This window comes from Numenius arquata, chromosome 26 (genome assembly GCF_964106895.1).
Source record: "Numenius arquata chromosome 26, bNumArq3.hap1.1, whole genome shotgun sequence".
Classification (NCBI taxonomy): Eukaryota; Metazoa; Chordata; class Aves; order Charadriiformes; family Scolopacidae; genus Numenius; species Numenius arquata.
The window spans coordinates 5,112,499-5,138,658 of NC_133601.1; the positions used below are offsets into that span (position 1 = coordinate 5,112,499).

A 26,160-nucleotide genomic window follows, 5' to 3' on the forward strand; every position below is an offset into this window, starting at 1 on the left:
CCCCTCCTCGCTCCGGGCTCTCCGTCGCAGCCGCTCCAGGCACGTCTGCGCCCGCACGGGAAACGGGAGGTTAACGGGAGAGACGGGAGGTTAACGGGGGAAATGGGAGAGGGGAGGTTAACGGGATGCGGGAGAGACGGGAGGTTAATGGGATGTAGGGAGGTAAACGGGAGACGGGAAGTTAACGGGATGCAGGAGGGTTAAAGGGAGAAATGGGAGACAGGAGGTTAATGGGATGCAGGGAGGTTAACGGGATGTGGGAGAGAGGGGAGGTTAAGGAGAGATGGCAGGTTAAGGGGATGTGGGAGAGAGGGGAGGTTGACGGGAGAGACGGGTGATGGGAGTTTAACGGGATGCAAGAGAGACGGGAAGTTAACGGGATGCAGGGGGGTTAACATGAGAAATGGGAGACAGGATGTCAACGGGATGCAGGGAGGTTAATGGGATGTGGGAGAGAGGGGAGGTTGACGGGAGAGATGGGAGAGGGGAGGTTAGCGGGATGCGGGAGAGACGGGAGGTTAATGGGATGTAGGGAGGTAAACGGGAGATGGGAAGTTAACGGGATGGAGGGGGGTTAACATGAGAAATGGGAGATAGGATGTCAACGGGATGCAGGGAGGTTAATGGGATGTGGGAGAGAGGGGAGGTTAACGGGAGGCAGGGACGTTAATGGGAGGAATGGGAGACGGAGGTTAATGGGAGAAACGGGAGATGGGAGGTTAGCGGGATGCAGGAGAGACAGGAGGTTAACGGGAGACATGGGGGATGGGAGTTTAATGGGATGCAGAGGGGTTAACGGGAGAAAACGGGATGCAGGAGAGACAGGAGGTTAACGGGAGAGATGGGAGACGGGAGATTAGCGGGATGCCGGAGAGACAGAAGTTAACGGGATGCAGGCATCAGGCAGAGCAGCCCCAGGGGAGGGCCCGCAGTCGGGCACCGGGCATCCCCAGGAGATGCTGCAGCCCCCACTCCCCAAAATCCACTCTAGGATCCAAAGCAAAACTCCCATCAACATTCCCATGGGAAGGGGAGCGGGCCCTGGCTCCTCCGGGCCAGCGATTCATGGTTAAACCCCAACACTTTGGCAGTTCCAGGAGCTCGCTGGGCTCCGAGCCGAGCCGAGCCGAGCCGGAATCCTGCGGCAGGGACCCGGGGGGGGGGGTGGGGGGGGTGTCTCTGGCCGGCACCCACCTGCGGCGTGGCCCGGAGGTAGAGGAAGCCGTGGAGGGCGGCGCGGGGGCCCAGCTGCCGCAGGAGGAAGCCGTGCCAGTCCTGGTAAATGGCCCACTCCAGCGGCTGCAGGTGCCCGGCCTCAAAGAGGTTCTTGGCAAAGACGTACCTGGGAAGGGACGGAGAGGGGGGGGGGGGGACACAAGGCAGCTGGCACCCCCCAGGGACCTCCAGCCACCCCCACGCCCGGGTGGCTTCACCGCCTTTTTTTTTTTTTTTTTCACCTTTTTTTTTTGCACCAACCGGGAACCGTGTGTGTTTAATTAAGGCGAAAATCCTTAATTTGGGGCTGAGCGATGTTGGGGGACACGCAGCCGCCTGGCCCCCCCCCCCCCCCCCCCCCATCACCTAAAGGACATCAAGCCACCGCCTGGCACGGGTGGGGATGGGGCAGCCACCAGCAAAAATTATCAGGGGGATAATGAAGCTCCAAATTATCCAACAAGGGCATTTCTGTAATTAAGCGTCGCTCCGGGCGTCACCGGGGCCGGTGGCTCCGCTCACCCCGGGGACACAACCCGGGCCGTGGGGATGCTCGTTATCCCTTTTAATCCCCTCATCCCTCTTCTCTCCTATTTTAAGTAGGGGGTGCTGGGTACCGGTCGCTGTAGGGGGAGCGCTCGAAGACCCGCACGGGGTGGGGGGCTGCGGGGGGCGGCTCCAGCAGGGCCTTCAGCCGGCTGATGAAGGAGAAGGTCTGGAAGGTGTAGGACCAGCGGGCCGGCTCCTGGTACATCATCTGGAGAAGGTTGGTGGAACCCACGGGCACCTGAAGAAGGAAGAGATGGGGTGGGGGGAGGCAGGGTGAGGATGTCCACCCCGCGGTGCCACCAAGGGTACCGCCACGCAGCCGGTGACACCCCCCACCCCCCCCCGTTACCTCTGCCGTGCCGCCGGCTGGCACCTTGCGCCACTGTGCCACGGGTTCGGTCACCAAGTGCCACTGGGGGAAGGTGGCACCCAGCAGCTTCAGGAAGGTCGATTTGCCCACGGCTGCGGGGATCGGGGGGGGCAGAGCGGGGTGAGCCCCTGTGTCCCCCCCACCCCCGGCTCCTGCCACGGGGTAACGCCGGTTTGTCGGGTGCCCCCCCCCCCCCCCCAAGCCGGGCAGCAAGAATAATTAATTACAGACATTAAATTGGACCCCGAGAGGCTTCAGCCTGCGTGTGTGTGTGTCCCCCCCCCTCCAAATCCCCCCGCCTCCATCGCACCCCAAATCCTCCTGCCCCCCCCCCAACCCCTTCCCCGGCCAGACTCCTGCCCCACAAACTGCCCCCACCCCCCCCAATGCCCCCGATCCTCCCCTTGTCACCCCGGGGACCCCCGTTTGTCGCCTGTCGCCCCCCCCCGGTACCGATGTTCCCCTCCAGGGCCAGGCGCAGGGCGGCCCCGCACCGCCCCATCCCGCCGCCGCTTCCGCCTCCCCGCGTCATATGCTAATGACATGGTAATGAGCGGCGCGCGCTGCCTCCCCGTGACGTCATCACGCGGGAAGTGGGAGGGAGGGAAGGGAAGGGGGAGGGCAACAGCGGCGGAAGCGGGCGGGTGGAGGCGCGCGCAGCGCTGAGGGTGGTATGGTAATTTATGCAAATTTAGCTCCGCCCACTGCATGTCCCGGCAGCGCTGGAGGGGGGCCGGGGCGGGGAACCAGCACGGGGGCGGGGCACCAGTATGGGGCTGGGGGCACCAGTATGGGGTAGGGGGCACCAACACGGGGTCAAGGGCACCAACACGGGGTCAGAGACATCAACACGGGGTCAAGAGCATTGACGTGGGGTTGAGGACGTCAACAGAGGGGTTGGGGGCACCAACACGGGGCTGAGGGCATCAACATGGGGTTAGGGGAACCAACAAAGGGTCGGGGGCACCAACATGAGATCAAGGGCATTGACATGGGGTTGAGGACATCAACAGAGGGTTGGGGCCATCAACATGGGATCAAAGGCACCAACGGGGGGTCAAGAGCACTGACACAGGGTTGGGGACATCAACAGAGGGGTGGGGGCACCAACATGAGGTAAAGAGCATCAACATGGGGTTGGGATACCATCATGACGTCAAGGGCACCAACACAGGGTTGGGGGCAACAACATAGGGTCAGGTGTACTGACATGGGATTGGGGGCATCAACACGGGGTTGAGGGCATCAGTGTGACATGGGGGGCACGGACAAGGGTATGAACGTGGGGTCAGGGGCACCAACACAACACTGGGGGCACCAACATGGGGTCAAGGGCATTGACACAGGGTTGGAGGCATCACCATGGGGTTGGGGGCACCAACATGGGGTCAAGGGCATTGACATGGGGTTGGGGGCATCAAGGCAGGGTCAAAGGCTCTGGCAGAGTCTGTCGGCATGACATTGGGGGCACCAACATGGGACCATGGGCACCAACGTGAGGTCAGGACTCCCCCATCCCTCACCCCATTGCCCTCAGCTCCCCCCCCAAACCGTCCCATCCCCCAACACCCCAAAATCTCCCAGAAAAGGGGCAGAGCCTGGAGAAAAGGCTTTAATGCGCAGTGGGTGGCAGGGAGGAGCAGCAGGGACCGAGGAGGAGCGGGGCGCCCCAGCCCAGGCATGGGGGGCCACCACGGGGTGGGGAGGGGGCTTAGAAGCATTTTCGGTGGACAATGGAAGGTCCGGCCTCGTCGTACTCGGGTTTGCTGATCCACATCTGCTGGAAGGTGGAGAGGGACGCCAGGATGGAGCCACCGATCCACACCGAGTACTTCCGCTCTGGCGGGGCGATGATCTGCCGAGACACGAGCCGTTAGGATGCACCCCCTGGTTCCCCACCCCACCCCAAAACCTCCACCAGGAGAGGATTTGGGGCGTTGGTGACCACGGTTTTGCCCCACCACCACCACCTACTTTGATCTTCATGGTGCTGGGAGCCAGCGCCGTGATTTCCTTCTGCATGCGGTCGGCGATGCCGGGGTACATGGTGGTGCCACCGGACAACACGTTGTTGGCGTAGAGGTCCTTGCGGATGTCGATGTCGCATTTCATGATGGAGTTGTAGGTTGTCTCGTGGATGCCGGCGGACTCCATGCCTGGGGTGGAAGGGAGCTGTCAGCACCCTGACCCCCATCCATGCCTCCTCAGGGCTCCCCAAAAGAGCCACGGGGTCACCCGTGGGTTTGTCCCCCCCATTTGGGGTGCAAAGCACTGGAGGGGATGCAAAACACCTCTGTGGGGCACCCATGGGACCTGGGTGGCCGGTGATGGGGATGGGGGGCAACCACCTAGGGGACAGCTGGGGGTGGGCTCACCGATGAAGGAGGGTTGGAAGAGGGTCTCGGGGCAGCGGAAACGCTCGTTCCCGATGGTGATGACCTGCCCATCAGGGAGCTCGTAGCTCTTCTCCAGCGAGGAGGAGGAGGCGGCCGTGGCCATCTCGTTCTCGAAGTCGAGAGCCACGTAGCAGAGCTTCTCCTTGATGTCGCGCACAATTTCCCGCTCGGCTACGGGAGACGATGGCAAACAGGCTCAACCCAGTGCCGCGGCAGCACCGCGGGGTGCCCCACCACCCCATACCTCCCTCCCCAGCCCCATACCGGTGGTGACGAAGGAGTAGCCCCTCTCAGTGAGGATCTTCATGAGGTAGTCGGTGAGGTCGCGGCCGGCCAAGTCGAGACGCATGATGGCGTGGGGCAGAGCGTAGCCCTCGTAGATGGGCACGTTGTGGGTGACACCATCCCCGGAGTCAAGGACAATGCCTGGGAAGGGGGAAGGAAGGTGAGGGAGGGGGCTTGAAGCTGGCTTGGTCCCTTCTCCACCATGCCAGGTGGTAGATGCCGCGTGTCCTACTCACCGGTTGTGCGGCCGGAGGCATAGAGGGAGAGGACAGCTTGGATGGCAACATACATGGCGGGGACGTTAAAGGTTTCAAACATGATCTGGGAGGGAGAGCAAGAGGGGCAGTGGGTTAGGGGGGAGCATGGGGGTCCCCGGTGCGTCCCACCCCATCCTGTGGGGGCCTTCCCGGAGGGGTGGTCTCAGAGCTTTGCAGGGCAAAACATATGGATCGTTGCATCGCATGGAAAAGTAGGTGGATCATTGCATCACGTGGACACGTGGGTCGAGGCATCATGCAGAACCACTCGTGGGGCGCCGTGGGGCACCGCGTTGCGCTGAAAACCGCGTGGGGCAGGACATCGCATGGAACCGCGAGTCATCGCATGGAGAAACCGTGGGTCAGCGCATGGCGTGGCAAACCCCATGGGTCCACGTGCCGCAGGCGGGCGCTGGCCTTCCTAAAGCCCCCCAGCTTCACCCCACCACCCGCTCCTCGGCCCCCCGCCGGCCCCTCTTGGCTCACTGAATCCCCAAATTCCCCACTCTCCCTGCAGCTTTGGAGGGTCCGTCCCCATCGCTGGGGTCCCCGCGGTGCCTCACCTGGGTCATCTTCTCCCGGTTGGCCTTGGGGTTGAGGGGTGCCTCGGTGAGCAGGGTCGGGTGCTCCTCGGGGGCCACGCGCAGCTCGTTGTAGAAGGAGTGGTGCCAGATCTAAGGCGGGCAAAGGAAAAGTGAGGTTTTACCCCAAAGCGAAGCCGGGACCCGCACCCACTCCCCATCCCAGTTCGAGGCAGGGGGTGTCTCACCTTCTCCATGTCATCCCAGTTGGTGATGATGCCGTGCTCGATGGGGTACTTGAGCGTGAGGATACCCCTCTTGCTCTGCGCCTCGTCGCCCACGTAGCTGTCTTTCTGCCCCATGCCTACCATGACACCCTACCGCCGGCGAGAGAGATGGCCTCGTTAGCCTCATTTTAGTGATTAAAGCCGATTAAAGCAGGGTGGGGGGTGACTTGGGGCTGCTGCTCCCCCCTCCCCGGAGTACCCACCTGGTGCCGGGGCCGCCCCACGATGGAGGGGAAGACGGCACGGGGGGCATCGTCGCCGGCGAAGCCGGCTTTGCAGAGGCCGGAGCCGTTGTCGCAGACCAGGGCGGTGGTCTCCTCCTCGCACATGGTGGGGCCGGGAGCGGTTGGCGTTCAGGGGGACCTGGGGGAAAAGCTGGGGCGAGGAAGGGGGAAACAGCATTAAAGGAGGGCGGGGGAGAAGGTTACGCCGCGCCACCGCGTCCGGCTTTGGGTGTTGGAAGGGTTGGAGTCCTTGGGGATGCGCGGCCCCGCAAAATCCTCTGTGGGCCACGATGAGGGGTGGCCACCGGGTCCAGCCCCAGTGCGGCGATGCTTGGAGCGGGGTGATGCCCAACCCCATGGGTGCTGCTCGGCTCCGATGCTGCATCTTCACCAGCCGGTGGCCAAAATAAGTGCCAAAGCCTCCTGCCCGCACTTGCCCGGGGAGCTCCGGCGTCGCCGTCCCCGGCCGGTGCCCCCCGGAGCGGGCAGGGGGAAAGCAGGCGATGCCCTCTCGTCCGGCAGCCCCTTGCTGCTCTGCCCTCACATCCTTTCCCAAAAATGGGAAAAAAAATAGCCCTTCCCGGAGGGTGCCCCCCTCTGCCGGTGGACATGCTCCTAAATCCAGAAGAAAGCAGACGAAAACCTCGCAGAAGGCCAAAAAGAAAAAAAAAAAAACAAAACCCAAATCGCAGGGATTTCTGGAAGAGCACGACCCGCTTTGGCCGCAGCCCAACTCATCGCCTCCACGGAAGCCCCCGGCTGCGGGGTCGTGCCGGGGTTGGCAACCCCCGCCCCGTGCCATGTGAACCGAGCCGGGGCCACCCCATAAGCGCTGGGGGCACCCCCAAACACCTCCCCGGGGTGTTTTTCCTTCCCGCTTTCCTGCAAGCAAAAGGGAAGCCGGGGCTGGGCAGTACTCACCGCGGACGCGAAAGCTTTCCTCTGGGACCGAGTCCCGATGCGCCTTTGGTATAAATACCAGCGAGCCCGTGAAACCTCAGAGGCGGATCCTCTCTAAACAAAGACCCTAAATAGGCTAAGTGATGGTGTGTTAGCCATATGGCCATATAAGGTGTTTTATTTCATTAAATTGACCTTGGACTGATGGTAGGACCCAGCACGGTTAATTATTGTAAGAAAAATGTATGCGGGGATGCTTGGGAGGCAACATCCCATTTGTGAGCCTGTTCCTTTTATGCTCCGCTCCGATAAACAAGTGAGACACAAGTCCTTATAAGTGACGGTCTCGGCAAGAAGGAGGTGGAAGCATCTCCGGTTCCTGGGGAGAGCGTGGAGAAACCCCACCTGGGTGGAGGTGGGTGTCGGGGCTCTGCCCTGGGGGGACACCCCGGAGCCGGGATGGGAATTTGGCATCACTGAGACACTGGAAGTGCACTGGGTTGGTGCATCGCTTCCTCCCGGCCTCGGTTCCTCCACGTCTCCCCAGCATCCGGCACCTTTGGGATGTCTCTCCCTGAGTCTTTTTTCTCTCCGCCCCTATTTTTGGGCCCCTCGTCCCCCAAATCCTCGGCTCAAGCGGGGCCAGACTCGCGGGTCCAAAGCCCAGCCCTGCTCTGTGGCTGCACCCACCTCTCACCCCCTTCCCGGGGGGATTTTGAGGCAGGATGAGCCCAGACACCCCAAGGGGCGATGGGGGGTGCTGTGCCCTGGCCCCCCTGCCCGAATGCAGCCTGGGGGGGTGCTGAGCCACCCCTGGCCCTGTGGCTGCAGCCCTGGCAGGTGGCGAGCGGAGCCACAGCAGCCCGTGGCCCTCGCAGAGGCCAACCAGCAGCTGCCAAACTCCCAGCTGCCTTTTTAAGGGCAACGGTCCGGCACTGGGGACTCTTCCTGAGCCCCCGGGGCAGGGGGGAAGCAGGAGAGATGCCCCAGAGCCACCACCCAGAGGTACAGAGACTCGGGGAAACAGATGGGGAAACTGAGGCACAGGGTGACCGGGCTGGCTCCTGCTCTGTGGGGTCCCGAGCTCTGCTGGGGCAGGGACACTGAGGCACCGCTCCAGCAATAAGGACCAGGAGCTGCAGGGTCCTGCTACCACCAGAAGGGACCCAAGACTCCTGAAGTTCCCCTCGTCCCCAGAGGGAGGGAGGGGACTCCAGGTGTCACCCCGCAGGGCAGGACAGGGACACGGTCTCACCCCGTGGGGCAGGATGGGGACACGGTGTCTCTCCAGCACGGCCAGCCCACTCCCACCTCCAACAATGTCCCCAGCCGAGGGCTCTGCCCCCGTGACCCCCCCTCCCTCTGGGGAAGCTTCAGCTCATGGGGCTGGAGGTGTCCCCTGGCCGTGCACTTGGTGTCCCCACCGCCCGCCCCGAGCCCCGGGGACCTGCTGCCGCCTCGTGTCCCACCCCAGTTCCCTTGGTCCGACGCCAAACATGAGGTCACCGAGGCAAAAGGTTGCCATATAAGACATGCTGAAAAAAAAAAAAAAAAAATGAAAAAAAAAAAAAAATTAACCTCAAAGCCAGCAGAGGTGGGGAGGAAAGGGGGTTGGATGGAGGGAGAGTCCCCCACGGAGAGAGGACGGCCACGCCGGGGTCTGCATGGAGTCGGTGACAGGACCCTGGACCCTCTCCCACCCCAGGGTGGAGGGGACCGTGCCCAAAGCCCGGGGACACCCCCAAGCCCTGGGCTGGTGCAAACTGGGGCTGCCACCCCCAGCCCCTCCTCTGCAGCACCAAATCCCATGGCTTCCCCATCCCTGGCTGGGGACAGGGGGGTCGCCTCCCAGCTCCCCATCCCTGCTGGATCCCCAAACCGCCCCGGCCCATGGCAGCATAGCCAGCCGGGCCGGCAAGCCTTGGCGCGGCCAGTTTGAAGCCGGGACGGCGGCGGCAAAGCCCCGAGCTGGAGCAGAAGAGCCTAAAAAGGAAAGGTTGGGCCACAGCAGCCAATCCAGCTGCCGGCTCCGGGGAGGGTGGCCGCGGCCCCGGGATGCTCGCAGGAACGCCAAGCATCCCCCGGCACAGGCGAGGGCTGGGAGGGATGCGGGACGAGGAGGGGGGCAATCCCCAGTTTGCCGTGGGATTTCAAAACCCCGGGCGCGCAGGCCGGGCTTCGGCACCTCCCTATAAGGGTAACGTTCGCGCTTTAAACCTCTCCAGCTGCCGCCAAGGACGGACAAAGCAACCATGAGAGCTCGGGCAGGGATTTGGGTCCCTTCCCATCCCCGAGGCAGAGATAAGCATCGCTCTCCGCCTGCAGGAAACAGCCCCCCCCCCCCAAACACGCAATCCCCATCGCTGCGAAAAAGAAACCACTCCTGCAAAGTGTGGTTTCTGTTAGGGCTTAGCTCCTACCACGTTCAGCCCCGTTTTGAGTGATTTTAAGATATACCGGTCACATCTGGTGCAGGGGGACAGGCGGGGTGGGTTAGTGGGACACAGGCCGCAGTGCCAGGACATCAGCATTCATCCCGCCGCACAAACCGATGACTCAGTGATTTTTTTTTTTTTTTAAGTGAAAAAACGTGATTAAAAAGCCGACGGCTCGGAGCGCAGGGCTGGGCAGCGAGGCAGCAGCTGGTCGCTGACGTGAGAGACGCAGCCCTCGCGTACGGCCGCGCCGGGAGGGATGTGAGAAATTCCCCACGAGGGTTTATCGGTCACTGGGACAATTTACGAACGACGCAGTGATTTGCTCTCTGCTCGATACTGAGGCAGCTCAAACCCGAGACCTTCAGGGACAGGGACATAAATTCCTTGTGATATTCACTGTCCGTTTGAAGGAATCGCTGCTTGGAGAGACGGGCTCTCACCCCTCACGTCCCCGCGCTGCGGGAAGAGCAGCGCGTTCCTTCTGCGCAGAGCTGTGGGACGAACACCTCCACACCAGGGCTGCAAAATCCACCCCGGAGCATGGTCTAAACAAATTAGAATCATAGAATCATCTAGGTTGGAAGGGACCTTTAAGATCTTCTAGTCCAACCATCAACCTAACTCTGACAGAAAAAAAAAAAAAAATCACTAAACCATGTCCCCCAGCACCATGTCAACCCGTCTTTTGAACACCTCCAGGGATGGTGCCTCAACCCCTTCCCCGGGCAGCCCATTCCAAGGCTTGATAATCCTTTCTGTGTAAAAATTCTTCCCAATATCCAACCTGAACCTCCCCTGGCGCAACTTGAGGCCGCTTCCTCTTGTCCCATGGCCTATTCCTTGGGAGAAGAGACCGACCCCCCCCTGGCTACACCCTCCTTTCAGGGAGTTGGAGAGAGCGAGAAGGTCTCCCCTCAGCCTCCTTTTCTCCAGGCTGAACACCCCCAGCTCCCTCAGCCGCTCCTCACAAGACTTGTGCTCCAGACCCCTCACCAGCTCCGGTGCCCTTCTCTGGACACGCTCCAGCCCCTCAAGGTCTTTTTTGTGGTGAGGGGCCCAAAACTGGACACAGCCCTCGAGGTGGGGCCTCACCAGTGCCCAGTACAGGGGGACGGTCACCTCCCGAGTCCTACTCACCACGCTGTTCCTGTTCGTTCCCACCGATGCCCAGAAGTCCCCTTCCTTCCCTCCCTCTGCTGAGAGCAGCCCCTTTCCAAAACTGACTGCAAAAATCATAGAATCACAGAATCGTCTAGGTTGGAAGGGATGTTTAAGATCATCTAGTCCAACCATCAACCTAACTCTGATAAAAAACCAAAAGAAAACCATATTAAAAAAAAACCCCACATCACTAAACCATGTCTCTAAGCACAATGATGGCAGCAGCTCTTTGTCACCCAGGAGTCACGGAGGCGGTTGGTGCAAATAAACACAAGCCCTAAATAAATGGATTCCCTCCCCGCGCTCAGCCATGCCGGACCCACCCAGACAGCTCGAAGAACACAAGTGGCAAAAGAAACCCAGCCAAGATAATACAATCCATCTGTGTTCAACTGTACACCAAAGAATTTCGCGTGTGGAAGTACACAGACACGACACACAGAACACGCATGGTCGCATGCCAGGTGGGAAGGCAACTCCAGCCCCCTTTCCCTCCCCGCACGGCCACGTGCTGAGCATCACAGCATCCTGCCAGAGGATGTGGAGATGCCGGGGATCACGCTCAGCCCTTTGAGGCCAGATGCCTTCCACCTTTCAATGGCGCTTCCTCCCCTCCAGTCCCGGCAGGAGCGAGGGCGGAGGCGCAGGGAAGGCAAATTGCTGCTTGGCATCCGACGAGGAGAGCGATTCGGAAGAGGTCCCTGGCTGGCGTACCGCATAACGGCGACGTCACGGAGCGTGTGGTTTTGGCAAGGACAGACTTCATACTGCTCGGAGAAGCGCAGAGGCGGTCGGGGGTGGTGATCTTTGAGGACTGGAGCAGCACAAGCTGTTGGAGCCCCTTCTCAGAGAGGCAATGGCCTTGCAGAGCCTTCACACGACAGCGCTGAAGCCAAGAGACCGAGAGCCTCCTCCACCAGTGACAAGTCAAACCCAAGCCCTCGCTGGGCAGCCCAAGGGCTTTTCCGAACCAGGAAAAGAAATAAAATAACAAGACATCCCTCCCCATTGCTAGAATGAAGCAGCTTGTGCAAGGCAGTGCCCCATCCAGGCACCTTCTCCCCCAAAACACTGAAACAGGGGTTCCCAAAGGAGGTTGAGCCCCTTCCTACCTCAGCGGGCAAAGACCTGAGTACCGGGGAGCAGGACTCGCTCTGACTCAGCAGTGATAAGCTCGTGCATGAGGTGAGAGGGGTTAGGAAGGTTTAATCTGAAACTATAGCAAAGACTTATCTACTCCAGCCACTGCACCAAGATCACAGCAAGCCAGGGAGGCAAAACAAAGCACAGACTAATTCGGGCAAGTCCCACTTTGGAAAGCACTTGAAGAGGTTTCCACACCTCATGGTTGCAGCAAATCACGGGGGAACAGCCCCCAAGAAGCCATTCAAGCCACAGATTAGAGTATTAAAACAATTGCTTTAGTGTTAGCTTCTGTTCTTTGAATTTCCAGTTAGCTTTTCCCCACACCCTGAACCTCAGCACCACTTCACCAGCCCAAGTCCAGGCACTGAGGCTTCATGCGCTCCCACTGAGGTCAGGGCACCGATTTCACCGCGATTGTTGGGGGAGGAAGGGGAAGGATCACTACACGGTAGAAATCATCTGCTACAGGAGGAAAAAACACATTTCCTTAGGCCTAGAAGGAAGGTAGATGGTTTTCTCTAAACGGTTAAGGCAAGAGGCCTATCGGAGATCCATCAGGACCACGTCTCTCTCGACTACTGACACGTGACTGCAGGTCTGGAAGAGAAGGGAAGAGAAAGAGCAGACAGGAGGTTATTGAGATGTTCCCCCAGCTCAGGCGAGCCTCCTCCGCCTCCTGACACAACCTGCACCCAGCGTCCCTTGCAGAACAGCCCTCTCGGACCAGGAACTAGTGCCCTGCCCGGTGCCACACACAGACCGGGGCAGGACACAAATACAAATCTCACTCTCTCCCAAATATAGGCCTTTTGTTGCTGCCTTGGCCTGTTTCTGCAGAGAAGCGCCCTGCGTCGCATCTCCAACACGTGCTAACAACTCGGAAAGCTCTTGCACCTCAACTCTAGGAAGAGACAAGCCCCTGCCAGGCTGACCTTCCTGTCCTGGGTCACAGCCCAGCACCTCAACGCAGATATAAAATCAAGTGAAGTGTCCAATATGTCTCGTGGGGTGACTTACAGTGAAGAGAGGGGGGTCTTTGGAGTGTGGGTGGAATCCTTTCTGCCGGCAGGAAGAGATCTCCTCCAGGCCATGCTCTGTCAGCTTGAAAAATCCTGTCCTAGAGCAAATAAACACAAACTCTGTGTAGCTCAAGCCTCTGCAAATAGAAGCACCTCCTTCTGGTTCTGAAGAGCACGCTTGAGTCTGCTCGTCTCAAGCGAGAGCAGAGACGCATGCTTTGGGACACTCCCCTCCCCAGTTCTGCAGCCACAGACCTGTCCCCTTTCATCAGTGGGCAACCATGGCCCAGATATGACCCCCCCCAAACCAGCTCAGAAGAGCTGTTGAATCACACGTGCTCTTCCAGCCTCTTTTGATAAAGCTTTCATTGTGTGACTTGACGTTTTATTCCACACCAGGAATCTGACAGAGGAAAGGTCGCAGTGAACAGCCCTTCGATACCTTCTGAACAGTCCAGACCTTTTGGTTGGGCAGCACAAGCAGAGGGAAAGGGCTTCCCTACCCCACATCCATACTTACTCCTGGTATTTCGGAGAGCACACAATAGCGATGGACTCTGGCAACATCATCTGGTAGGAGCAGTGTGTGTGCAGGTCGACGCTGGAGAGGAAGGCTGTCTGCGTGGGGTGAGTCTGGAACACAAGGAAACGTCAGACGAAGCTAGAGCAGGGTCAGGGGACTAGTCCAAAGGGACGGTGTCTGCCAAAGGAAAGTTGTAACAGAGAAGAGACACAGCTCCTTGGATGGCACACAGCACAAGCTTGCACACTGAAAACAGTTTTGGATTGCCCCAAAACATCTGCTCCTCTCTTCCATTTGGAATAAATACAGGAGGAGCTCTACGTTTCTGGCCGTAGCCCACAGAAAGTCACACTTTAAGGCACGACGCTGTCCCTGCTCTCATTCATGGCACCCTGCAGGGCACATGACACGTTTCTGAAGCGCAGGTACCCCTGGGGCACAGCATCACCAGGCACCTAACGTACTGCCAAGGCACTTGGAGATATCACATTCCACCAAGACAGCCAAGGGCTGTACGATCACAGACAACCACCACTGTATCCAAACTCCAGCTGAAGCTAGATTTCATAGCCTAACTCTTGCTGAAAGGTCTTTCCCCTTTTCCTTGTTAAGCTTATGTTGCCAAGACCAGCAGAAAGGTCAAAGGGATCCTTGAGGGTCCCTGGAAGTTGTCGGGCCGTCACTGAAGAGTTAACACCAAAAGCAGACACCCTGCACATATCAGGCACACGCAGCAGGCATTTATTTGTCAAAGCCTGCGAGGCAGCTGCTGCTTTCGAGAGATTACTCAGCAGCACCAAACATTTTGCTTGGCTCCCATCCGACTGCCAAAGGCTCCGCAGGGACAGGCAGCGGGGCAGTGCTGGAGCCAGCGGAGGAATCTGGAACTGGCACATCCCATGGCAGAGCAGCACACAGCTGTCTGCAAAAAGCAGCGCTACTACAGGGACACATCACGGGAGAGGCCCTGCGCTGACAGCGGGAGCTCGGGGTGCCCCGACGGTGCCTCTGGAGTCAGCTTTTAGCTGGGTGAAGCATCAGCTTCATGCCCAATATCCCACTCTCAAAGGGCCCGATGCTTTAGGAAGGGACGCGAACATAAAACAGGCCTGGATTTCTCCAGCAGCGAATAGTGGCTGAGACTGCACTAGAGGGAGAAATTCAACCAGAGGATCCAGAATCCAGAGGGAGAATCCAACCTGTCTGCTCCACAGCAGCTCCTCCAGTAAATTCTCCTCTGCCAGCCCTGCTCCGCCCACACCTTTCCCTCCAGGATGAATGCAAGACCAGTTGGGAAGCGAAACAGGAAGGAGAGACTCACATGGATCCAGCCTAGCGTAACAAGGCCGTGCTGATCCTGGATCATGAAGAGCTCCTCCTCATTCTCCGTGTTGCAATAATCAGGGCCTCCGTGCTGCTTGGGAACGATGACGTGGGTTATCGTGAACTCGTTCCTCATCTGCAAGGCAGCACAGGGAGGCTGTTACCCACCGGACACCCCCCCAGGCAGGAAACACTGCTGCCGCCCACTGGTGCAAAGGTAATTTCCTAAGCTTTGGGAACGCGGTACTTCTGCATTCATCACTCGGGGGCCCAGCCAGGGGAACAGCAGATCTGGAAAAAAGCCCACGGATGCATCTACCGTCCATTTACAGGTCACAGAAATGGTAACTGCAAGTTACTGACAAAGGAGTCGCAGGATTTTCTGAGTCTGAGCACAACCCGTGGCTTTCTACTTAATTTTCTCTGCCGTTCAGAGCACCCACAAGAGCTCAGAAAAGTCCCAGACACCCACCAGAGCGGATCTCTCAACTCGCTGGGAGATGATGCCTCATAATTAAATAATCACCAAGAGTCTGGAAGCAGCTGGATTGCAGAAAGCTGCTACATCAAACAACTTCATCTCAAAGCAAACTTCTGCAAGCAAAGCAGCCCCAAACGACTCAGGGGAGACAGGCGGGAGCTACCAGTGGAAACCTGTGCACGTAAACTCTCTTGGGGGAGAACTAACTGACTCCAGCCGGTGTTTGCACAACCTTGTCTTGGTGTGGGGTCCTACTTCACAGCTGGGATACCTCAGTCCTGCTGGTATCAAAAGGACAAGTCACCAGAGCTGCCTGTCACCGGCAACGTGGGAGTGCTCGAAGCTGGTACCCAGCAGAGAGTCAGCAACAGGAGACAGGAAGCCAAATACCCACAGGGACTTGGTGGCCAGCACCTCATTCAGTGTGAGGAAATACGAATGTAAAAGGGAGGAAAAGGAGCAGCGGATCGTCCCTAACGCTCACACGAAACCCCAGTCATCAGTGAAACCGCACGACAGCCTTCCGTGGAAAAAAAAAACCAACAGGGTCCTTGAGCCATTTTCAAAGCTATTGCACACCTTGACAAAAGGCACCTGTGCCACTTCCAAGGCCTCAATGAGGATTATCAGCTTACCAGCTTACCGCAGAGGATCCCACACGTCTCCACACCCCGGACTGTGTTGGCATCAGCCAGCTGGAGGAATTTCTGGCAGAGCTCCCTAGGGACGATGACCTGGCGAAGGACATCCATACTTGCATCTGTGGGGAGAAGGGGAGCACAGTGAGCAAAGACAGTGCTCTGGAGAAAAGCTGGAGAACTTTTCGCAGTGAAAAAAGCTCTGGAGAACTTTTCTGGAGAAAATGTTCCCTCGGGTCTGAAGGGACCAGACTGAGAAAATTCAGCCTGGAAACATTAACTGCTCCAATGTCTACCCTTAGAACAGCAGTCATAGATAAATGAAGTCACTGTGACTCTTCATAAAGGACACTCACTACCTCTTTCAAAACAGGGACATGTAGAGGGAGAGAGAGACCTTTAGGAGTGTGTCCAAAATCAAGTGTTTTGTTAAAGAAAATGAAACCACAGACAATTACAAAATGTTACTTAAAGTAAGATGTGTCACTGGTCAAGAACCAGTCATTTGGAAATGTCCAAATCAGTATTCTGGAGCCGTATTTGGCAGAAGAGGAGAATTTGGTTAGCCAGGAACTAAGCCCCCGATCCCCAACAAGTATCTGAGTCTAGGAAAGCCAAATAGGCTGTTGAGTCTGGATCACCAGAGAGATGGGGCTGGAGAAGCATGTGGGGCTGACTCCCAAGGGGAGACAGTTCTCCCCAACCCTGCAAACCTTCACTGGGCAGTGGGGAGAACATCCAGTGACTTGGAAGGCCAGACCCCCAGAAGGGATGGAGCCATGGGCAGACAATTCCAAGCACCTTCCGGACAAATCAGCTCCTCAGCCTGGCAGCTCAGCCCCAGCAAGGAAGAAGGGTGCAGTGAGAGGTACTAACTGTTTTCTGTGCTCCCCAAAGTACTAGGTTTCAAAGATCTGTCCACAACAGGAGGTTTGGATGAGACAGTCCCCGCTGATGGACTTGCAGGGTGAACTGGAGAGACCGGAACCTTTGGGATTAAATCAGTCGGCGGCTTTTCCACACCAGGGATGAGGGGCCCATCCAGAGATTCAGGACTCAGCTCTGGTTTTCCAAATTCCTGCACTATCCTTAGACGTTCCTTCTCCAGCTCCTGTCGTCGAATCATCTCCTCGAAGGCATTAAACTGCTCTTGCTCTGCCTGCTGCTGCTTCATCAGGGCTACCCGATTTCTCTCCTCTTCCAGCTGCTGCTGCAAAGCCAAGTTTCGTGCAAGTTCCTCTTCCTTCGCCTTCTGCAAGGAGAAATGCGCTAAGGGAGAGCAGGCAGGGGAGCACTACCCCGAGGCACAATACGGAGCCTCTGCATGCAGACCCTCAACAATCCCAGAATACTTCTAAAGGCTCCCCAAAAGGTGACCAGCAAACAGCACTCCCTGCAAGGAAGCTTCAGCTTGTAAAACAGAGATCCGCACTTCCATCAGGACAGTCAGATAGACCAGGGCAGTAAAACTGCTGCCTTACCCTCCCTCTTCCACAGAAATAGAATTCCAGGTTGACTTCACTCTACCCTGTCTCTAAACTTGCACTTGCTCACAGCAAAACTGCCCACAGAGTTTTCTGCTTTGCCCACAGAACCTCAGATCCTTGCCCATGCTGTTACCAGCTGCCTGCTGAGTTTCTGGATCATAAGACCTAGACCTTATGTTTGCAAAAAGGGAAAAAAACAACCAACAGTCCCAGCTCAGACTGCCTCCAGGATGCACAATGAGAAGAGATGCAGGGATGTCTGTGGCAGATTCACCTACGGAACCACAGCAGAGACATGACTGGGGCAGCCCTGTGCTGCAGGTGATGAGGCTGGATCCTGCAGGTTGGGGGTACCCAGACTTCACGCTTCAGAGCACTCCGGGAGCCCTGGAGACCTGCCCTCTTCCAAACTCTTTGTGGCTGAGGGTCTTCTAGGGAGCACAGGCCTCCAGTCTCCTCTCACTCACCTTCTGCTCCTTGTACTTAGCATAGTCCTTGGCGTACCTCTTTAATAGCTCCTCCTTGAGCTCTTCAGCTCTGGGGAAGGCTACTTCTTTCAGTTTCTGAGGGGAGGAAACAGGGTCATACGAGTGTGATAGTCTCAAAGCAAGAAAAACCAAGACCTGAATGGATGCAAGAATCAGTGTCGCACCCAAAGATTATAAACCATCTGTCTGTTTGGGAGGCAAGAAGGGCAAAGCAGCGCCATGTGTGTTCCGGCTGGCAGGCTGCAAAGACGCACAGTGTAGCTGGGCGGCCCAGACAACACAGAATCATAGAATGGTTAGAGCTGAAAGACACCTTCCAGTCCCACCCCCTGCCCCGGGCAGGGACACCTCCCACCAGACCAGGTTGCTCCAAGCCCCCTCCAACCTGCCCTTGAACCCCTCCAGGGATGGGGCAGCCACAGCTTCTCGGGGCAACCTGGGCCAGGCTCTCACCACCCTCACAGCAAAGAACTTCTTCCCCACATCTCAGCTCCATCTCCCCTCTTTCACTGTCAAACCCTTCCCCCTCCTCCTAGGGCTCCCTTCCTTGATCAAGAGTCCCTCCCCAGCTTTCCTGGAGCCTCTTTAGGGACTAGAAGGCTGCTATAAGGTCTCCCCAGAGCCTTCTCTTCTCCAGGCTGAACCCCCTCCAACTCTCTCAGCCTGTCCTCACAGCAGAGGGGCTCCAGCAACACCACCAACACTGAGCAAGAGCTTCAGCAGTGCTGTCCTTCGCTTTTCTGGTCAATGAAGGAGGTAGCAGAGGAATGGTAGCTTCTTATGGCTGCGAGAAATCTCCAAGGATTCCCTGGCAAATCCCTTGAGGACCACCACATTGGGCATCTGGCCACCATGCATGGAAAAGCCATGTGGTGTTTAAAAAGCAGGGAGTTTAACAGGAAAGATAGGACACTCCAGTGCTCAAGAAAAGTGAACTGGTCAACCACAGCCAGCCCAGGACAAGTACAACAGGGTAAGAAGAACCCAACCATAACTCCCACAGGGTCAGGCCTGCCTGGTAAAGCTAAGGTTTCCCAGTATTTGTGTGGATCACTCATCCCAGAGCCATGAAAACCCATGCTTGATGACCCCAAAACATTTCCAACAACAGCCATTAAAGACTTGGCAATGTTATTACTTACTTTCACTGTCTCCCTCTTTTCGGGTATGACAGCGGTTTTGTAATCACGGTGCTGCGGCAGCTTCTCTATGAAGAGCCTGTAAAAACAGGAGAGAAAATACATTTCTGAATCACAGCAGAAAGGGACAAGCACAAGACAGTAAGTGGCATTTTGGGGGTACGGATCATTCCCCTCCAGCGCTGTACCCTGGCTCTGCCACCTCCCTGGGCCCTGTGCTCCCCACAATCAGGACAGTCGTCTGCATTTCTGCAGGAAACTCTCCCACATATAACAGCCTTCTGAACTCTTCATGGCACACGGGAGATCTCATCCAGTCCCAGGAGAGCACCTCACACAGATTTTTCTTCCACCTGGACTTTGGAGATGATCCTCAGGGATAAATACATTTGTTTTGAACAGAAACATTAATAAGCCGGACTAAAACACCAAGGACACTGTCAGCCATTCAGGAGGGTCCTTGGGCACCTGCCTACACCTCTGTGAGCATCCAAGGGGATCACACAAAGCTCAAGGACTTGGCTGACTCAGTGCTCAGACCGTCCTTCTGTATGAGGGAACAAATGGTTTGTGCAAGAGATGGGGAAATTAACTCAGACCTTGAAAGGAGAAAACTTGCAGGTAAGCTAAAAGCAAGTTCACAGCTTCCCCAGCTGCTGCATCAGAAGCCCTTTGGCTCTGTGGCCCGACTGCCCCTGAAGATCAGGGCAGTATTTCAGGCAGCAGGGCTGTTTCTGGGCACACTTCTGGGAGGGGAGTCAAGACCGAGCTCAACATCACCCTGCTGCCAGGAGGACTACAAACAGGTTAATCTTCAGAGAATCGCAGAATCACAGGATGATATGGGGTTGGAAGGGACCTCTGGAGATCATCTAGTCCAACCCCCCTGCCAAAGCAGGTCCACCCAGAGCAGGTTGCACAGGAACGTGTCCAGCTGGGTTTTGAATGTCTCCAGAGGAGACTCCACCACCTCTCTGGTGGAGAGGTGTTGCTTTTCTACAGACAGAATAAGCTTCCAGGGCGCTCTGCAGGACACAGTGGTGAAGATGCAGAGAAAGAGTACTGCAAGCACTAGAAGAAGGAAAAAAGCCTGCAAACATGGGGCAAATCACTCTGGCTCAGCTCCGGGAGGCTCCCTAGGCTTCAGGCATCCCCGAATTGTCTCTGAACAAGTCCCCAGCAGTGCATTAGCTGACTGTGTGCTCAGGGTGAGATCACGGCGAGCTTAGCTGAGTCCTCATCTCTTGCACGTGGAGCTGTGCTCGCTGTGAGTGTCCACAAAGCCTGTGGGCATAACGCAAAAAAACCTGCCCTCCCTTGTGGCTCTCTGCTACACCGCTTCAGCATCCAGAGAAGGATGGTCTCCAGCTCCTTTAGAGAGCAGCCTCGTGCCCAGGCACAAGGAAGAAGGGTTAGTGAGGACCAGAGTGTGCCCCAGGGGAGCAGCATAAACAAACCAAGCAGAGCCAAGCAGGAAAAACTCAGGGGGGACAGAGTGAGAACGCTCTTCACATTGAGAATCCTCTGTGTGTGCAGTAAATAAACCCAGCTGCTTCAAAACCTCAGTCCTCTGGGAAGAGGAAGGACTTTTTGCACGCCGAAGGCTCCTGGTTGCCAGGGAGAGCACGAGGATGCTCTCGCCAGATCAGCACAACCACGTCACAGCCCAGTGCCACAGAGAAGCCATCGCTCCATCCGAAACACCCAGCAAGGTTCCTGCTCCCCGCTGGTGGTTGCGAAGTAGGTCACTGTGTCGAGGAGACAAAACAAGGCTGTGATCATTGCCAACAGCTAGCAGATTAAAATGGAAGGGATTAATTAGGAAGGATTAAGAGCAGATGCTGGCCTGGAGAGGATGGAAAAACCAGCAGAGACAGCTGGGTTTCCACAAGTCAGGAAGGGGGAAAAAAGTGGGCAGCAGGATGAGAGGAAGACTCAGGCAGCCAGAAGAAAACTCAGGGGCAAGACCAGGCAGCAGCAGCTGGGGACGGAGGCAGGGGAAGGGCAGGAACGGTTCATGTTTCCTATCGACAGCCCAACTGAGGTTTGGCAAGACTAAAACGCCACGGCTTTTGGGCTCGTTCAAACCTCTGCCTGCTCCCGAGTCCACTATGAGTAGCAGCTGTTTGGCACTGAGCAGCCACATCACAGGCTATTTTTACGCGCTGTACGGCACGCACGCCAAGCTGGCGTCTCTCGAGTCCCTTGCAACACCCCACGCAAAACCCGGGAGCCAATCCTAGCAGCTCCCAGCCACACAGGGAAACCAGGAGCCCAAACACCACAGAAAATTCAAATTCAGGTCTTTTTTTTTTTTTTTTTCCCTTTCTTATTTGGCTTGCACAAAAATCAAACCGAGTGTGTGTGGTGGTGATTCAAGGAAAACATCCACTCAGATCAACACAGAAGAAGCTGTTCAAGAAGGCAAGCAAGCAGATGTCTTACAAGGTGACAAGACGCACGTGTTAGAAGTCCAGCCTGGTTATTCTTAGAGATAGCCGTGCTGCCCTCCTGCCCCCCACGAGGGCCGGGCAAGGAGCTTCGTTTCCACGTGGAAAAGAGAGGTGCTGTGCAGCCAAGTGACCTGCACGAGCGGAGCAGCGGCCGGGAGCCAAGAAGGAAACTGGCTGCCTCAATGGGAATCTCAGTCTTGAGATTATCCCATGTCTAGACAAGATCGTCCCAAACTCGATGGGTTCTCCAAATCAGGCACCAAAACACAGCTCTCACTGTGTAATTCAGGCCTTGAGACCAGCCTTGGGAAGTGCCGTAAGGGGAAATAAAGAGAAAATCAGCTTCCTAAAGCCACAGAGAGCACACTTCGCTCCCAAGGACGATGCGCTCACTCTGATCAAACGCACCAAGCTAAGAGCCTCTCACTCCTTCTCCGGGCTGGAGTCCTCCCTTTCCCAAAGCCACAGCACAATGCAGAAAGCGCCTGCACTAGGCCGTACACTCCGGCAGGGAGCTGGGCTCTGAGAAAGGACAGCAACGGCACAGACTGCAGCTGTGGGCTGAAAGCACCAGGGGAAGAATTCCACTCCCGTTTCTAGAAAAGGGAGAGCAGAGTAAATTCTGTGAGAGGCTCCCAGTGCCAGTGCCCTGCTCTTGCCTCCTGAATCACACCCTTGGGGAAGGACATCCAGAAAACAGTTCACCAAGCCTACCGCTCAAGCTACAGCTTCACATCTTCATTTAAATAAATGCCAACTGTGAGATTAAGTTCCTATCTTTGGACAATCCAGGGCAGAAGCTCATATTCATCAGCACTGGAGAAATCACACCACTGAGGGAAGGTTTTTTTACTTTCCTGGCAGCCCAGCAGCCAGGCTAACATAAATGCCGCGAGCATCTGAAAGTTGCTGGAGAGAAAAGACGCCAGGACCTATCGTTGCTATAATGAAACAGTGAAGGTGCTTTTAATTCATTTGTTTAGTTAAAGAGCTTCTCCTTCGGCCTTGGCTACGTAACCAGCCTGGAAACCTTCCCGAGGGTTTTACACTTCCCAGCTCCCAGGGCACTCGCTACAATGCCCATAAAAGCTCAGGAAGTGCAAGGCGGGAAGAAAAGCTAATCAGAGAAAAATGCGTTGATTTAAGGGGCAGGAACCTTGGACACAGGGGCAGGGAGAGAAAATGCCCATGGAGATACCAACCACATTCTGGACAAGCGAGTGGTGTGGGTACAGCAGAGACAATATCAGAGTGGCACTGGGCAAAAGCAAGAGAAAGAGGCTTTTGGCCAAAAAACGTACAGGAACAGGACACACTGCCATTGGGACATTTTCTGAGGATCACAGTTTTCAGCCCTTTAAACACCAGCAGGCACAGCTACAGAGAGGCACATGTTTGCTCTGCTCGTACTCTGGGCTGCTCAGACACGATCCAGACCTGACACCACGTCACCGCGTTAGCACGGTGTACGCTCCGGCTTGGCACGCACGGCCGTGGGGTTTCAGACCCAAGATGGCTCGTTTCTGGGCAGCTGCGGAGATGACGGCAAGAATATGTGGCTCTGCATTTGTCTGCACAGAACGTAGACCCTCCAGGTGGAGACCCAGCAGCTGAAACACCAAACAGGGTGTTGGTGCATTTATATAGCATCTGGAGCTTTCTAGAAGGGTTCTTAGTACCCAAGAAACTCACCAGTTGGCTGGGATCAGGTTCTTTGGACCCAGAACTCTTCCCCATCTCCCTCCTGAGAAGGGCTAAGGTATACGTGTGCTTCTTTGGAGGGGTGAGGTGTTTATATTCTTTCCAAGACATAAAACTAAATCTACAACCGGTCCCTGCACCTGAAGGAAGAACTTGCTGCCTGCTGTAAAAGGCTGCAGTAACTTAAGCAGGCTTCTCCTCTCAACACAGCTTATCAGAGAAACCACCGACCAGCCTAGATCCCATCCAGGTAGATACTTGATACCAAGATCCCTGCCCACCGATCCTTGCCAATCCATATAATGTCACGGCCAACCTAGCAACAATCAAGGCCAATCTAGCCACTCTGCGGTGATAAAACACCAAGAAGCTTTGACACACAGGGAGCCAAAACCTCACTCCTGCTGACAGGAGTCTCCACCAGCAGAGGGATGAGGAACACAAGATCAGCCTGGTTTCAAAGGGAACTTCTACAAACCTTCTACAAAGAGGTGAGTGGCATTTGTGGGTTTTACCTCAAACATTTAAGACATCTCCTGGTCAGTCAAACCAGCTGTATCCTCACCTCTGTGGGAACTGAGAAAGCAGCAGAGCTCTGGACAGAACCCAGTTCTTCCAGCTCAGCAAGGCCTCATGGTGTTCAGACACGCTCAAAATACTCAACACCTAAACCCGCAACCCCTTGTATCGACACAGGTTAATTGCAAACAAAGCAAGGCTGCTCTTACGTGATGTATTTGTTGTACAAAATAAAGGCACGCTCGATATTGCCTTCCTCCGAGTAAATGGTCGCCATGCGGAGGATTTCCACTCCGGAGCGGTAGTAGCGTCGTGGCGGGACATCCTCGTTCACTTCCACAGCACTTCCCATCTGGATCAATCTTCGGACTCGCTCCTCCGGCGTGAGGCTGATGTCAGCGTGGTCAGGCATAACGACACACATCAAAGCTGCCGTGAGGCTGACGAACTCTGGGGTGGGAGGAAAGTCGAACGCATCAAAGCCAGTGTAAACCAGGAAACTCATCCAGTTTCCTCAGGAGTGCTTTCCCTCGATAGAAATCACCCCCTGCTCAGCAGAAAAACATTTAATACATAGGCCAAGCTAGGTCTTGAGGGAGGAATTTGGGAGAAGCCTGGGTGTTTTGGGGCATATTGCTTGGATATTTACCTTTACGACCTGAAAGGCAGCCACAAATTCAAGATGGGTCCTTGGTAATTGATTTCAGGCTAAGGCTTGACCCATCCAAATCCTCCCCCTTCCTTCCCAGTCATCTCTCCACACAACAAAACTACTGCTGGGCAGGAGTTGGCCACTACTGGGGGGAGATGGCCAAAGAGTTTCATTTGGACTCGAGCAGAAGCGGCTTTACTCAGGGTTTCAACACTGCAGCGTTCACCATTTCACTTACACAGCGGTGAGGACGGAGCTGAAGGCTGTCCTTCCAGCCACTGCTGCTCAGCAAATCTGTCCTTACCCAACAAGCCCAATCCCAAATTGCTCTTGCCTGGGCACAGCAGCAATCCCTCTCTCCCCCACGCTGCGGGAGGCACACCCGTCACCCCAGGAATGCACCTCGACCTGATCCATGCCTCTGCCTCCCGCTTGGCTTTGACAAATGCATTCTCATCCACAGCACAGCTAATACATTCGAAGCTGAGGAATCGCTGAGACTGAGGGGCAGCGAGCCCAGAAACCCTCCACAATGCTCTTCCCCCTGCACCAAAAGCAGTTTACCCTTGGAAAAGCCACCCCGAACCAGCGTAAAGGTTAAATTCTTTATGAAATCACAGCGCTGAATCCAGAGCGCCTCGCAAGGCTTCCAGCAACGTGACTGCCACATGCACGACGTCATGATTTACCACGGCTCCTTCCTTAACAGGGGAATGGTCCCGAGCTGAGCTAAGCACTGCCTGAGGATCCCAAGCAGGGGAGGACTTGCCTTTCTGGGGTTACCTTGGTGCAGAAGCCCCTTTTTAAGGCAGGCAGGCCTGCATTTCTCAGCCCACATCCTGGAGGGGCCTCCACAGGCTTCTTGCCCTAACTAAGAGCTGTGGGATTCTGTCCTGCCTGAGGCTGCCGAACCAAAGCACCCACTTATGGGGTACGATAGAGCCCCAGCTAGAGTGGGCTTCACCTTCTCCTCCCCACTGGTGCTTCTACCGGTGGCGGGAGCCCTCAGTTTTTCCCCCCACGCCAGAGCTCTCAGTCATCTCCCCAAACTAAAGCCCTCCTGCCAAGTTCCACGGTCCTTCTCCCCCAAGAGAGAACAGACACCACTCACACACTATAACTCCCGGTGCCCCCAACCCAGAGCTCCCCCTCTAATTCCCACAGCACCCCTCGAGATAAAGATACTGTCCAAACCAGCCCCCCCGCCTCGAGCTGCTAGCCCCCAAACTGCAGACCCCCCCAGCCACTGTTCGACAAGTGAGAGAAAGATCTCCCTCCCCAGTCAGAGCCCTCCAGAACTCCCACAGCCCTTCCCCTGCAAGGGAGAGTAGCGGAGCCCCCCGACAACTGCGTCGCCCTCCCAGAAGAGCCTTCCCCTCTAAACAAAGCGTAGAGGATCCCCCAACCAAAGCTCCCCCCGGGCTCCCAGGCCCCCCCAACCCCTATTTGGGGAACCTCAGCCGGCCCCCCTCCTTCCAAAGGGAAAAGATACTCGGAGTCAGAGCCCTCTCCGACCAGAGCACCACGAAAGGACCCCCCCCAACCGGAGCCCGACTGGCCGGGCCCCCCCCACGAGAGGAAGGGACCCGCCCAACCGGCACCCCCGCCCCCCCAAGCGCCTCCCCCCGCCAGACCCCGTCCCCTCAAGCGAGAAAGTGTCCTCTCCACAGCCCCAGTGCCCGGGCCCAGGTCTGACCTGCCGCCACTCGCCGCCTCCCCTCAGCGCTTCCGGGTTGTCGCCGAAAAGCCGACAGCACCTCCCCACGTCGTTCCAGCAGCCAACCAGCAGCCACCGCAACATCCGGGCACGCTGTAACCACCTCCCACTTCCGCCCGGCCGAGCAGCCGCTTCCTTTCCCTTAGCTGAAAGCTCGACGTCATAGAACGGGAGCAGCCTTAAAGGGGCAGCTCCCTTCCGGCTGCAGGACACGCCCCACCCCGGAAACCCCCAAACGGGGTCGGAGGCAACCATCCTAGGTTCCTCGGGC

At 56.7% G+C, this 26,160-nt stretch overlaps 3 protein-coding genes across 6 annotated transcripts in view; all 3 read right to left on the minus strand.

Annotated features, from left to right (window-relative positions):
* DGUOK (deoxyguanosine kinase) overlaps nt 1-2,636 on the minus strand; it is a 2,976-nt gene extending 340 nt beyond the window's left edge. Inside the window, exons 1-5 of the mRNA XM_074164087.1 lie at nt 2,588-2,636; nt 2,138-2,226; nt 1,833-2,002; nt 1,195-1,342; nt 12-45 (exon numbers count right to left, since the gene is read on the minus strand). Of these exons, the coding sequence (XP_074020188.1) occupies nt 12-45; nt 1,195-1,342; nt 1,833-2,002; nt 2,138-2,226; nt 2,588-2,636 (490 nt within the window). The remainder of the gene's footprint in view (nt 1-11; nt 46-1,194; nt 1,343-1,832; nt 2,003-2,137; nt 2,227-2,587) is intronic.
* Nucleotides 2,637-3,728: 1,092 nt separating this feature from the next.
* ACTG2 (actin gamma 2, smooth muscle) lies at nt 3,729-7,051 on the minus strand. Of its 4 annotated transcripts, XM_074164192.1 has the most exons (9): nt 7,026-7,051; nt 6,084-6,255; nt 5,842-5,970; nt 5,636-5,746; nt 5,052-5,136; nt 4,795-4,956; nt 4,510-4,701; nt 4,109-4,290; nt 3,729-3,989 (listed from the first exon to the last, which is right to left on the minus strand). In XM_074164192.1, the coding sequence occupies exons 2-9, from the start codon at nt 6,207-6,209 to the stop codon at nt 3,846-3,848; spliced, it is 1,131 nt and encodes a 376-aa protein (XP_074020293.1). In that variant the 5' UTR covers nt 6,210-6,255; nt 7,026-7,051; the 3' UTR covers nt 3,729-3,845. The 4 variants fall into 4 exon arrangements, with proteins under 4 accessions (XP_074020293.1, XP_074020295.1, XP_074020294.1 ...); XM_074164194.1 differs by lacking the exons at nt 5,842-5,970; nt 7,026-7,051 and having other exon boundaries at nt 6,084-6,209; XM_074164193.1 differs by lacking the exons at nt 5,636-5,746; nt 7,026-7,051 and having other exon boundaries at nt 3,731-3,989; nt 6,084-6,209.
* Nucleotides 7,052-10,967: 3,916 nt separating this feature from the next.
* STAMBP (STAM binding protein) lies at nt 10,968-25,973 on the minus strand. The gene is made up of 10 exons (XM_074164175.1): nt 25,869-25,973; nt 23,730-23,970; nt 18,851-18,926; nt 17,688-17,783; nt 16,610-16,985; nt 15,731-15,855; nt 14,613-14,750; nt 13,289-13,401; nt 12,767-12,866; nt 10,968-12,346 (listed from the first exon to the last, which is right to left on the minus strand). The coding sequence occupies exons 2-10, from the start codon at nt 23,942-23,944 to the stop codon at nt 12,290-12,292; spliced, it is 1,296 nt and encodes a 431-aa protein (XP_074020276.1). The 5' UTR covers nt 23,945-23,970; nt 25,869-25,973; the 3' UTR covers nt 10,968-12,289.
* Nucleotides 25,974-26,160: the final 187 nt, after the last annotated feature.

What these genes read in the sequence shown, in the direction of transcription:
- ACTG2 (XM_074164192.1), bottom strand. Translation starts at nt 6,209, where the DNA reads ATGTGCGAGGAGGAGACCACCGCCCTGGTCTGCGACAACGGCTCCGGC. An exon ending in TGGGGCGGCCCCGGCACCAG is followed by an intron (nt 5,971 to 6,083) that starts GTGGGTACTCCG and finishes CGCCGGCGGTAG; the next exon opens with GGTGTCATGGTAGGCATGGG. An exon ending in ACTGGGATGACATGGAGAAG is followed by an intron (nt 5,747 to 5,841) that starts GTGAGACACCCC and finishes TGCCCGCCTTAG; the next exon opens with ATCTGGCACCACTCCTTCTA.
- STAMBP (XM_074164175.1), bottom strand. Translation starts at nt 23,944, where the DNA reads ATGTGTGTCGTTATGCCTGACCACGCTGACATCAGCCTCACGCCGGAG. An exon ending in TTGTACAACAAATACATCAC is followed by an intron (nt 18,927 to 23,729) that starts GTAAGAGCAGCC and finishes CTGTTTTTACAG; the next exon opens with GCTCTTCATAGAGAAGCTGC. An exon ending in GGATCCTCTGCGGTAAGCTG is followed by an intron (nt 14,751 to 15,730) that starts GTAAGCTGATAA and finishes GCTGCCTTGCAG; the next exon opens with ATGAGGAACGAGTTCACGAT.